The sequence below is a fragment of the Pleurodeles waltl genome, chromosome 1_1 (genome assembly GCF_031143425.1).
Source record: "Pleurodeles waltl isolate 20211129_DDA chromosome 1_1, aPleWal1.hap1.20221129, whole genome shotgun sequence".
NCBI classification, from domain to species: Eukaryota; Metazoa; Chordata; class Amphibia; order Caudata; family Salamandridae; genus Pleurodeles; species Pleurodeles waltl.
Genome location: NC_090436.1, coordinates 431,691,106 through 431,705,066, shown reverse-complemented (window position 1 = coordinate 431,705,066; position 13,961 = coordinate 431,691,106). Strand labels below are relative to the sequence as shown.

The window sequence follows — 13,961 nt, the reverse complement described above, 5'->3', positions numbered from 1 at the left end:
ATTACATCTTGCTCGACATCCGCCTTTGGGGCCACATGGTCGATATGAACATCACAGAACATGAGGAAAGCGACCATGAACCATTGATTTTATCTCTCAGGAACCTACTACCCCTACTTGAAGCCTCCTGCCCCAAGTCCTATGGACAGCAGCTCGCACTGACCAACAACAGGCGAAATGTTAGATGGAAATCCCTGAACACCGACATAACCACTTTGGCAAAAGTGTACAGGCAGCTGGCGGATCATATGGAATATATACTTCAACCCACGAAAGATAGTGGTGGGCTTATAGCAGCCCACACACTGTTTTTTTAACTCTCTAAAAACCCTACTTACTAAAGAGTCGGCAACAGAGCCTAAACAGAACTCTAACGCAAGATGGTTCAACACTGCATGCAGAGAAGCACAGCATAAGTTGCTGAGAGCCCTAAGAGGTGGCCAGATGGATTATATAAGGGAAGCTAGAAAAGACTACAAAAAGGAACAAGGTAGAGCCCGTAGGAAATGGGATGAATCAAGATGGGTCCTCCTCCTGGAATCTGCTAAAACAAACGACACCACGAAATTTTGGAAATTGGTAGCTGATGCCAGCAATGAACCACACCGTTCGCCTGGTGCCTCAATACTCCCTGCAGAATGGTCCGACCACTTTTCCCAATTATACCTGGGGACCACCGATGTTGCTTCCCGGGATCTGATCCATATCATGACCACCGAGACCCCCAAAATTGAATTCACTTTGGCAGATACCAAGGCTGCGATTGCCTCAATGAAATGGGGAAAGGCCCCCGGCCTTGATAAAATACCAGGAGACCTTTACAAGACGAATCCAGATGTATGGGCCCCATACTTAAACCTCATTTCCAATGAGATAGCTGCTGGAGCACCTGTTCCGAGCTCCTGGTTGGGAGCAGAGATAGTCCCCATTTTTAAGAAAGGCGACCCCTCTAACCCTGCCAACTATCGCCCAATCTCCTTACTCGACAACTTCCAAAAAATCTTTGCAAAGCAAATTTTGTCCTGTCTAGAAGACTGGATTTTAGAAACAAATGCCATCTCTGATCTACAAGCAGGGTTCAGACCAGCAGTCAGTACTATAGATCAGGTGCTAAGATTTTTAACAATAAAATGGAAAACTGTAGAAATAGGAAGGGGTAACCTTTACGTAGTTTTTATCGATCTCAGAGCCGCGTTCGACCTGGTCCCCAGAAACCAGTTATGGCTGACGCTAGCCAATATGGGTGTCCCACATGGCCTTCTGAAACTTATTACCCGCCTACATGAAAATACCTATGCCCAAATCAGGAACGGCAAGAAGGGTGATCTCACAGAACCAGTGGCTATTGAGAGGGGAGTTAGACAGGGGTGCGTCCTGGCCCCAACTCTCTTTCTATTATACATAAACAACTGTATCAAGTACTTAGTAAACTGCACAAATGATTCTCCCAAGCAGGCTGGAACCAAAGTCCCCTGCCTACTCTACGCAGATGACACTATTCTTTTGTCTAAATCACCCATGGGAATTCAAAACTTGGTAAACCAGTTTGGTGTATACTGCAGAAACTATGGATTAGACATAAACCATAAGAAAACTAAACTTATGATATACAGCGCCCCGAACAAGAAGCTCAGCGCAAACATAAAGATGGATTTAACTCCCCTGGAGAGAGTAATGGAATATGACTACTTGGGCATTAGACTATCTGACAAGGGCAGCTGGGAGCCAGCCATAAGGAAAGGGGCACTAACAATTAGCCAAAGATGTGGAGTAATAGGACGCAAAGCTAGTACTGCCACAAGCCCCCCTTTGATCCTTATCTCTGAAATATATAAAGCACAAATCCGTGCTGCGGCCCTATATGGAGCAGAACTTTGGGGATTACACAGACAGATGGATACTCTCCAAATCAAAGAAAATAACTTCCTCAGACACATATCTAGACTGGGGAGGGGCACGCCAATGCTCCCCCTCAGACTGGACCTGGGCTTAAATAGTATCAAAGACATAGCATATCTAAGACCACTCCTGTATTGGGTCAGACTATGGAAAACAGATGAACTTGAACCCTACAGGGCAGCAGTCAAAGAACTATTACCACCTCATCACGGATGGGAAAAAGTACGGTGGCTTAGGGAGATGAAAGCGGCATGGGCCAAATTGAGTCTATCCCAGTACTGGGAGAACCCCGAGATGATTCCTGGCAGTGCTAAACGCCTGATCAAAGAACATTATTGGGCAAAAATCAACGAGGAATCTCTCGGTCCAAATGGGTCAGGTCGGCTGACAGCAGAATTCCTGCTGGTCAAACACGTTCCCTTCCCTGAAAGCTCCCTGGATCTACCCATACCAGCCCGTGCTCGCTCTCTATTACTCCAGCTCAGGTACGGGACATTGGCGGTCAAAAGCTACACGGCTGGTTGGTCGACTAACAGTTCCCCATCGGACAAATGCATAAATTGTCACTTATGCAAGGAAACTGCTGAACACGTCCTATTTTTTTGCCCTCTGTACAAAGGTCCCCGAGGGAAGTGGATTATTCCCTTGTGCAGAACACTCCAACCACTATCCCGCAACAGTCTATTCAGAATATGTAAATACGACACTTCCATACTGATAATCAGCGCTGTTTCTAAATATCTGGCAGCAACATGGAAAATTCGTAATAGGACTATTTTAGATTTTAACTCACTGTTTGAAGAGCTGTCTAGAAAATAGTAAATCAGCATCCTGTTATATTAGCCTTGGGCTCTAATTGTAAACCGCGACTTATTGAGCCCAAAAGACCGTATCTCTGAATAAGTGCTACATTGAGTTATTTTAACTAAAGTGTTTTATAAATTTAAAATTATACTTAATTTTATAATTGTCAAGATGCAATTTATTGGATTAATTAACCCAAAAGATCTAATTAACCTAGAGCATCATCTACCACTGTCTGACTTCTTAAATTTTTAATCGGTTTTACTGTCTGGAGTTTCAATGCCTGATTTTATATAGAGATGTGCTACACAACAGTTTTTACGTTATTGTTATTTTACTGTTCAGGGTTATGTACAGGGTAAGATCCAAAGACTATTCCAAGCACCTCCTTCACCCCACCTATTTATGAAATCTTTCTCAGGCAGCTACTGGACCCCTACTTTTTTTACTATTGTTCCTTTTACTGTGTATTGGTTTATGGTTTTTATCTTTCTGTATGTATGTATATATTTTTAAACCTTTTAAATGGCCCAAATTTGGACCGAATAAACTATTGAATTGAAAGTGCTTTAAAATTATATTAGGTGCAGTTCCAAGTTTTAGTAGGGTTATATTTATGAAACATTAAAGGTTTGCAAGTCTACATTTTGGAGTCTCTCTTTTTGTAAAACATTTTTTAGCTTTGTAGTGTGTTTGTGAAGACACTAATCCTGAATGTGGGCCTCAACTTTTTTAAAGTGGTGTCCGAACATTGCTTCTGTACATACCAATTGATGAAGTTTGTGCTGGGAAAAGTAGATCGCTCCGGAAGTATTTTCCTCAGTCCACCCGTTGAAAATAGCTTAGCCTGCAAAGGAATCCATCATAAATTTCATAAGCTCAAAGGATAAACCTAGTCCGATGTTTCCAGGTTGATCACGTAACAGGCGCTCTATAGCTTCTGGCTGCTGCAAGGCAAATTTACCAGCAAGATCAGTGGCAGGTGCAGCAATGTCCTCAGACATCCAGTCCCACGACACTGCTCCACTTTGATAAACTAATTTAATTTGATTATTTAGAGGTTTTGTAGAGTGCTGCATGTCTTTGAGATACATCTGAGCTTCAAGGTATTGACACAAGTATACTTGTGAAGGAAAAAGGACATTTAACGGTCTGGCTGGGTAGATTGATCTTCATCTCTGATATTCTGCAGTTGTGACCAGAGTTCTTTGCAGAGTTCATTTGAAAATAATAAATTTCTCAAAACAGAGAATCTCAATCAATTGTGGTTCTGTTCAGGTCTCAAGACTGGGTTTCGAAAATTCCACAACCTGGAGCATTTTACTCCTTCAGCTCTATTTTTGTGTTCCAGCCTCTTACGTAGTCAGATTTACAGTTGCAGAGTAAATGTTTCTCATTGGTGAATAGTATGGTGTCAGTTTCTGCAGGTATTCTGTCCAGTAACCTTTCTGAATGGTGCAGAAGACCTCCTTCTTGACCCTTTTTTCCATTAGAACCTAATGGACTGCTTCGAGGGCTGATTAATCATGGGCATGTTTATGGAGGTTAAATTACATTCTGACTTACTGGCTCTATAACCCTTTATGCTTGGAATTGAGCTCATTAAGGAGACCCTTTTTGGTGATAGTGCTGTAGTCCAAACATGCCAAGAGAAGGGCCTTTTTAGCGCTACCCTTTGTTGTTGTATATTTTGTAGTATGAATGGAGTAGAATGTTGGCAGAGACGATGTTCCAATCTTGGCTATGGAGTCACCAATTATGCAAATTCTGTTTTCAATAAATTTATGTAGGTCTATACGTAAAAGGCATGAATTACTTTTCAGGGCACCTGATTTTACTTTTTGGAATATCTGGGGTGAACACTTCTGCTAACTGTTGAAGGTTTTCTGTATTGATTGGATGCTTCAAAGATGAGTTAATCAAATTAAGCCTATTTGGCCTTCTCTGTATGGTAACCTACAATATGTGTCTTTCAGCAAGTTGTCTCCTCTTCTGACCTACACTTGCACCATTGCCATTCCAGCTTGTGGTTGTCACATTTCAGCATAGTTTCCCACTGAAACACGGGTTGATTGATTTGATTTTTACAGCTTGAGTTTTCTCATTTTGGCTGGCAGTAAAATGTCTTGTGCAGACCATCCTTTCTGATGAGATTGCTAATCGAGTTTTCAAGGTTAATCGAATCAGGTTGCTTGTCTGACTGAACTGTAGGTTGTCTCGAACTTAATGTTTGTGATGTGCTTCGAATGAAGGATATGTGAGTCATTGCTGCTTTGTTTGACACCTTTATAGAGACCAAAGAACGGTCAGACCGAATTTGCAGTTGCACCTCTATGTTTGGGGTTTTGAGATTGTGCACAAAGCTAAGATTCAGCAGTTGTTTGTCTTTGTGCTTGGGCCACTCACCAGTTACAGGTTGTTGGATTCAGTCATGTTATTGTAGATGTGCATCGTAGAATTTGAATTAGGACTCTCAACCTCTAATGGTCAACAGCTGGAGTGTCCTTTTGAGAAATCTAGAAAAATAGAGTTGGATCCAAGGGGGCTGTAAACCACTGCAGTGATAATGAAACTCTTGACGATGCAGCCTGCATCTAGGCACTCGAATGAGAGTATGCTGAATCAAATATTTCCTTGAAGATCGGGTAGATAGCATATACTAGTGCTACCCCTTCACCCTTATGTTACCTTCTGTTGTCAAGGGTGATTTTATGGTTCATGGAATTTGAGAGTGGTTACTGATTTGTCTCTAAAACATGTCTGAGTAAAGCTGTTAAGTAGTAAGTAGTTATTTGACGTTGCGTATGCTTTGCTGTGTGCCTTTAACCGGTTAAATTATTACATGGATGGCGGCCTTTCTGTCCAGGCCAGGGACAATGTTTTTTTTATCCTGTGTTCTTTGGATATAGTCTGTGTCACCTCAGCTAGAGCATCCACCTATATCTGCATGAATTTTCCTGTGTTGTCTACATGTTTGAATCCCATACCGGTCTGTGAGTTTTTGATTTTTGTGTTCAGTCCAATATGACATATGGCCATAACTACAAAGACCACAGAACATTGGCTGTGGTTCTGTAGTCATAGGCTTGGCTGTGTGTTTTTTGACTAAGCAAAGTCTGTGGAAGTTTTCACCGTAAGGTTCATTAGCACCCATATGTCACTTTGTCTTTTCTTGTGTTGATTTTTGTCGGTCGAAGGCAAAGTTAAGTCTATGGCAGGACTCCGAGGCAAGGATTATGCCATGCTTTCATTTTTAATTTCAACAGCAGCCACATCAACTTGTCAACAAAAAACTTAATTTCCCATAACCACAGGAAAAAAATTAAGTCACAAATAAACAAGTCTAAAACTAATAAGGCTCCTTGAGTGTCTCTAAAGGGTGCTATCCTTCTTCTATCGCCCTATTTCTTCACCGCTCACAGCCCGTGTCAGTTAAGTGTCAGGACTATGGTCCCCTTGTTATATTATGCCTTTGTGCTGATTAGTTTCTTTTTCAGGTCCTCTGTGAGACGCCTATCCCTCGTTTCATTCCCCGACTGTGGGAACGCTGAAGTGCTCTTACGCGGTCGCTCTTCAGTGATTTTTCACCTCCTCTGAGGTAGTCGGGCCAGAGTGCGCTGCTGTCCACTGACCGCTAGAGGGAACACGCCCCTTGCACATCTGTCCTGGGACGCTCTATTGCCTCTTTGATCTGCTGAGCGTGCAGTAGTTTCAAAGGAACAAGAGAAACTGAGCGTCTCTGACCACAACTGCGAAGAGAATTAGGCTCTATCAGCTTGGAGCCAGAACACCCTACAGAGTAGGACCACACAGGAGCTCCAGTTCCTGTTTAAGAGCAGACACTGCCTAGGCTGGCAGTGTTGTTTCCCCATAACGTGCCCATTTAAGATAAGGGTGAAATGTCGGCCAGGCGCTAGGCCCATCACTAAGAGGCCCTCTAAGGCTTTTAATCTGCCTTGCGGCGTGTGCCCTACTACATTCCCTGCCACAGTACTGAAGTAGTAGGCGACCGTTCATACCTGTGGTTCCCCCTGACCACCCCCTCACAACCCCCAAGGCAGATTCCCTCTTACCTGGTGGGTGGCCACCGTTCTATATTTGATAGATAATTATCTATTCTAGCCAGGGCAATTAATTAGAAGACCTCAAGGAGAATTGTGAGGACTATTATGAGGAGGTGGATGCGTACTTTCCCATCACCGAGCAGTTCTATGACGCACTAGACTCCTCCATAATTTGTGCAGTATCAGAGGCAATGGCCCCCCCAGGAGAAGAGACTCGCGGACATGGTGCAGAGGTGCCTACAACCCCTTGGCCCAAGAGGAAGCTAAACCTGTGCCTTCGGCCCCAAAACCTCCAAGGTCGGAAACTGCCCGCCCCTCCAAAGAATCTGTGTTAACGCCCACAGCCCTTTGGAGTGGACCTTGATGCCTTTGGCAAGTGTGTTCTTGGACACCAGCCCTCCTACTCCCTGCAACAACCTTCTTCAGCGGGCACCTCGTATCTGAGGGATCCTGCCCCACACACCCCCACCTCACCCTCAGATGGTTCTCATACCAGGTCAGAGCCAGGTCCAGGACCATGATTGATCCTGGAGCCCCTCGCCCTAGGCCCCTATTGGGCCAGCTCTGTCTCCGAGGAGCCCGAAGGCTCTCATTTGGACCTCTTGGACTCGGAAGTGCTGATTCATTCGCACTTGGCTGAGTGGACCCCCAGCGAAAAGGTGGCCCAGTATGTAGCTAGCCGACCCCGCAAGCCCCTGGATCAGGAGGTCAGAAATCGCCTTTGGGCTGAATGCCCCTACTCATCGTTGGATGAGAAAGTAGCCACCATGCCAGAATTAGACTCCTGGCCAAGTACATTAAGGACCCTAAGAAAGGTATTGCCAGGACAAGCTCAAGGATGTCAATGGTCCCAATGAGAAAATATTTGACAAGGGGGAAGTCGCAAAGTCATCTAGAGCCCTGTGTCTCCCGGAGATACTCTCTAGCTGGGCCGAAAGAGCAATTATATTTTTGGGTAATGCGAACTGTCATCTCTACTGAGAGGTGTAGATCCTTGCTCATAAAGGTTGACCCCAAATTAGGGGCAGGGCCAGTGGCACAAGGTGGGCTCTTTGGAGACCCGTTTGTGTAGGAGTTAGGTATATTTATTTCCACCTTCAACTCACTGGTCAAGGCCCAATCAATGGTCAAGTGCATTTTTAATGCACATGTTTTCACCAGGGCCGGTCATGGCAGGGGTCGTTTGGCTTCTGCTTCTGGTAGGGGCCTACCATCCCAGAGAGGACAATGGCAGTACTCCTCATGCTTCGGGAACTTCTATCACACCAGAGGATGGTCTTGTCAATGAGTCTTCCGCAACAGATTCCGAGGTTCCCTGCGGTCTATTGGGGGTGGGGGGTTTGATTAGCACATTTTGAAAACAGCTTGTGGACTTTCACGTCCGACGCATGAGTGCTCCAAACGGTAAAGGGATTCTACATAGAATTTTACAGATTCCCCACCCACCCATTCCATTCCCTCCCCGCCCCCTTTTTTTTCCCTCAAGACAGGAGGTCGCACTGGTTATGGATGGAGATACCGAAACTCTTAGAAAAAGTTGCAATTTGCCTTGCCAGACCACATCCACCGGGTTTTCTAAGCAGACTGTTCCTGGTCCAGAAACCAGATGGTGGCCAACAACCAGTGATCAGTCTCCGGGTGGGGAGCGTGCTGGGTGGAGTTCACAGGCGGAGGATGGTCTGTCACAGAAAGGTCATTTCACATCAACTGCTCAGAACTGATGGCGGGTTCCTTTGCTGTCAAATCTTGGACCAATGATCCAGTGCAGTCTTGTGTCCTTTTGAAGATGGACAACATGGCAGCGGTCTGCTGTATCAACCATCTGGGGGGTACACAGTCCAGAGCCCTCTTGGATCTAGCCAAGCCCTTTTGGAAGTATTGCGTTGAACACCACATTTCAGTTACAGCAGAAACTTTCCAGGGTTCGCCTATGAAGTTGCGTACTGGCAGTCTCGACATCTTCGAGACTCAAGCCAATGGCAACTGCTCCCAGTGGTTTTGGACCTTGTCTTCCCTTTGGGGCCCTTTCTTGATCAACTTGTTTGCATCCAAGCTCGACCATCTGCCTCCCCCGGTAGGACTGGATCTGGGAGTGGTTGTGACTGACGCTTTTCTCTAGGATTGATCGACAGATCAGGCATATACTTTTCACGATGATCTTGCGGCTGACAGCTCAGGTGCACAGACAAGGGGTGGGCTTGGTAGGGATCATTCCTGTGTGGAAGTCGCAAGTATGGTTTCTAGTTCTGATGGAACATTTTACCGGGCTTATCTAATCTGTCTACACCATAGTCCTCATCTCCTGAGTGATCCTTCTGTAAGTCCCCATCACTTGGAGACGAGCAGCAACCTCCAGGTTATGGTGCGGAGGATTACAGGGCTCGATGGAAAGTCTCTGACCTTTGGAGAGACACTGCAGAGCTCCTCTCACAAGCATGGGCCAACGGTATGGTCACGAGATATAGATCGGCCTGGGTCCATTGGATGGGTTGGTGCCTGCAACAGAGTTTGTATCTCGTGGGGGGAGACGTTGTTTACATTCTGAATTTTCTTGGCATCAGAAGGCTTAGCTTACAATTCGGTCAGTACATTTCGGTCAGCCATATCGGCGGGCCTCGCTGTAATTGCAAGTCTGCTGGTGGGGGGGGAACATCCCCTGGTTAAATAAATTGCTTTGCAACATTAGACTGTCTCTTCAACCAGGACCTAGGTACTCCACACTCGGGGACATGAATAAGGTCCTACACCTTCTTTCCTTGTGGCCAAGTAACAGATATATCTCATGCATGCATTTGTCTCCTAAGCTTGCCATTCTGTTGTGCTTGATCTCTTGTAGATCTTTATCGGATGTCAGAGCCTTAGACATCACAGGATGGATGTTTACACCCGATGGGGTCACGATTCATATGGCTTGACAGACAACGTGTAATTCGAGGGTGATTTCCTATTCAGCTTTTCCTTACTCACCCAAGTTGTGCATGGTGTGATGTATTAAGGCTTATGAGACCATGACTGAGGAACTCTGTCCGTATGGAGAGAGGCAGCTGTTGATTGCCCTTAGAAAACCTTTTTGAGCAGTTTCATCACCAACCCTTGCTAAATGGTTGTGATGGATAATGCAGGAAGCAGATATTGATACCAAACAATTTGAAGCACACTCTACCTGAGGAGCGATGGCCTCAAAAGCCTTTGCACTTGGAGCTTGCTTGAAGGATATTATGAACGCAGCAGAGTGGTCATCGGATTCAACCTTCAAGAGCTCTATTTCAAACCAGTCTACTCCATAGCAATTCTGGTGGTGGATAAGCTTTAAACTGGCATAATCCTTGTCTCTGGGGCCTGACCTAGAATGTAAAATTTCCTAGCTATCTTAAAGGAAAGTTTCTATTCTATTAATGACTCGGAGGTGAGGATTAGCCCACTCTCTGATGAATCATAACTTAACCAGGGTATGGACTCTGATTATGGATGTAAGTAATGTATGTTTCTGTCAATGGTCAATAATGTGATGGACTTTTGGTCATACTGCTATGCACCCACGTTTGCTTGTTCTGCGTTATATGGTTATTTCTGGTTTGAGGTATCACATGGTTAACATATGCTCTCAAATTTTTTGGAACACATTCCTATAAGCATGAGTGACATTTTCCACGGTCGGCTTTGTCGCAGGAAGAATAAGGGCAATATACAAGGGACAGCACCCTTTAGAGACACTCACGGAGCATGATTGTTTATAGACTTGTTAATTTGTAACTTCATGTTTTCCCTGTAGTTATGGGAAATGAAGTTTTTTGCTGACATGTTGATGTGTCTGCTGTTGAAATAAACAAAGAAAGCATGGCATAATCCTCGCCTCAGAGTCCTTAATAGAATTGAAACTTTCTGTTACGATAGCTAGGATATTTTTCATTCTGCTTACGCATGAGGTAGTGATTGGTGCTGGAAAGAGGTAGGAGTGGCTAATTGCCCTGATTGCTTTTCCATAGGTTTTATTTTGCCGAATCCAGTTCTTCTCGTCTCAGCTTGTGCCAGTCTGTAAGTTGTAAAGAAAAAAAAAACAGAACATTACTTTCTGGATTAAAAGCATTATACACTGAAGTGGTCAGTGACGTGTTGTCAGTTCAGGTTGCAATTGTGGCTGGGCTTTGTTCATAAACAAGAACCTGAGGAGGGTAGGATTAATGTCACTTTTTGTAGGGATGTCTAGAGAAGGTTAAACATATTTTTAATTGTCTGATGTGTTGTCTACATGTTTGAGTCGGGCATCATCTGACAGCTGTTTATTGACACTTAGAGAGGGTGTAACTAACAGTTGAAAGTTGCTTACAGGGAGTAGTAATTTGAAGTCCTTCTCTACAGCAGTTGTTCAACTTATATGGAAATATATTGATTGAGATTTTTTGTTACTGCAGTATAACCTGTTTGCTGAAATCCTTAGTATATATCTATTTGTTTCTTCCTTTTTAGCTTGCTGCTGTCCGTGAGAAGGTGAAGAATAACCCAACACAATGTGCCAGATTCGAAAAGGTATATTCCAAGCTGCAAACGTCAGGACAGACAAGTCTTCTGTCACTGGATGACATGCTATGCCAGACTCCTCACCAACGAAAGCACCACCCTATTCCACTAGAGCAAAGGAAGATAAACCCTCGGACGTTCAGGTCGCTCCAGTCCACCCTGCTGGCCGAATAGCTGAACCTGAGGGATTACAAATTGCACTTTTGGAGTGAGCTTCATCTGCAACGAAAGAGGGAGACCGGTCTCCAGGTCGCAACATTTTTCCTGACTCGTTTCGAACAAGGGTTTAAGGAGAACATTTTCAGACCAGTCTTCTTGGGGGCTGTGAATGCTTGGTAGAAAGGTTACTCGAGCAAAGAAAGTGGCGATTCTTGAGAAAGAGTTCCCCTCAATTGTTTTAACACTGGCGGTACCTGCTGCAATTTTAAAGCAATAATCATGCATGATCTTATTTTTTAGTTTTACTGGCAAACAGCAAAATCTGTTCGCATATTAAATGAAACCATATGTTTCTCTCCTACTGGCTTCTTTACAGACTTTGATCTGTGTGCATTATTCTATCAGCGGATGCAACTGTAGGTGTTGGAATATAATATCTTCTGAACACCAGTCTTCATATATTGCTTCCCCGGCAGTGCGAAGCAGCTTCCTCAAAGACTATAAAAACATTTTAACGATTAAAGAAGCTGATGTTTTCTGCTGCCTTCAACCCAACAAGGCATTAACAGACCCATAGGGTTTACCCGAAGGCATTTGTTGCGGTTGCAAACCTGAAGGAAATACAAGAACCTTGTAAGTATGTTTCGTCCAAACGGTTCCCAAGGTGGCATTCTCTGTTACACCTCGTACCCGCCGAACCCGACTTGTCCAAACAATTAGTTTGAGATTTCCTTTTCAATATCCTAGGACACCCCCTCTGTTAAGTCTACCATATTGGTTGCTAATGTGGTCAGCTCAGCGCATTGGAACCATAACATTCATTTATTGGATCAAACATTGCTCAAATATGGCTCTCACTGTCAATGTTATTACTGTGTGCATTAGGCTGAACCTGTCTCTGTGCTTCCAAACTCAAAAGAAAGGATAAACACTATTAATTTGAGTCTCTTCAGTATACCCTGTCTCGCTTCACATGCAGTGCTGTGCCCTCCACTCCCATGGTGGAGATTCTTAGGTTCCAAAGCAGTGTCTGCATTACGGCTGAATAAAAATTCAACTTTTCTGACCTCGGTGCCTCTGTCAAAAGTACTCTTGAGATTCGTTAAGGCACTACCAAGGGTAAAATACTACCTCCAACACTAACACAATGGGGAGTTTACTGAGCTTATAAATAGTGTTTACCTGAATTTGCACAATCTTTATACGTTATGTGTCTATGTTGTGAAATGCGCACATTAGTTACGTTTGTTACATTTATTTCTAAAATTTCAGCTAGATGTGGAAGTAGAGTAATCCAAATAAAAATATTTTCTCTCTAATTTGCAACATTTTTCTTGTCTGACTAAAAACGTAAAACCCTGGCAGATTATTAATGTGTTCCTGTAGAGTTAGCTGCTATGTCACTGTTTTATTTCTGAGGTTTCAATATTTTTGTCATTCATAAAAAAAACAAAATGTTCTCACCCATACAGGAACCTCTGACCTAAAAAGACTGAAGTTGCGTTCCTGTGCCCTACGTGACAAATGGATAGAAACTAGTAAAGCCATTCCGAATATATTTCACATTTGTACACTATCTCGAAATCCACAATTATATTACATCTAAGAATCATAACTGAGGTAAAGTGCCTTAAGCTATTTGGTTAAGAGAATAGTGCTGCTCGTAGAGCTGGCATGAGCCTGGAGTGCCTTTACATGTGAACCTAGGCATACGTACTTCACCGATCTATCTGAATTTTCTACCACAGTGAAGTTTCAACATTGCAAACTGATTCATTGAAAGTCCACAGCTCCTCCTTAGTGTTTTAGAATCATTGCCGACAGGAAGAACACTGATGGCTATTGTCTTTTGGGATGTTAGTAAAGAGAGAATCTGCTTTTTCAAGGACTTAGAGAACAATTGCTTTGTATTTCTTGTATTGGAAGAGAGAAGTCAGTTTGCATAAAATAGTTGAACAATAGTGCAGATACTTGGTATCACTACGCTGGACTTTGTGGCAGACATTCGACGTCAGCAGGGCAAGAGTATGAACAGCACTAGTAGAGAAGCATGCACTCCTAACTTTAATATCGTTGCTGTAGTAGCATTCTTGTTTCCACAACGTCAGAAAGAAGAGAAAATATTGGATGTTGAACTATTCTGGGACTGGTTTTGGAGTATCACCCCTCGTCAGCCAGGCTTGCTTGAATCCAGTGGCGCAATGAGCAAGGGACCCACGTCTGAGCATACCCTGGCCACTTACCGCAACTTTAGCAACACAAAAGGATTATGGATGGACTGCTGAAGCTTTTCATACGCTCACCCAGGAAGCTTGTTTCCAGTCCAGGGAGGACCTGGCCTGGCAGTTCGGGCTGGACTGTTGCCATAGGGCTCAGGCTCAAGACTGATTTCCATATGGTTGGGTCCAATCTGGGGTTGCATAGTGAGCAAAAGAACAATGGATTTAACCCAGATCTGTGACTAGGGGTGAGTGTTTGAAATATTTCAGCACTCCGTCCATCATCCTTTTACGTTGC

At 43.9% G+C, this 13,961-nt stretch overlaps 1 protein-coding gene across 2 annotated transcripts in view; it reads left to right on the top strand.

Annotated features, from left to right (window-relative positions):
* The window catches only part of PTCD2 (pentatricopeptide repeat domain 2), a 256,012-nt gene extending 243,249 nt beyond the window's left edge, over positions 1-12,763 (top strand). For both annotated transcript variants that reach the window (XM_069224151.1, XM_069224144.1), the window contains exon 10: positions 11,235-12,763. In XM_069224151.1, the coding sequence (XP_069080252.1) occupies positions 11,235-11,459 (225 nt within the window). In that variant the 3' untranslated portion in view covers positions 11,460-12,763. The remainder of the gene's footprint in view (positions 1-11,234) is intronic.
* The last annotated feature ends 1,198 nt before the right edge of the window (positions 12,764-13,961 follow it).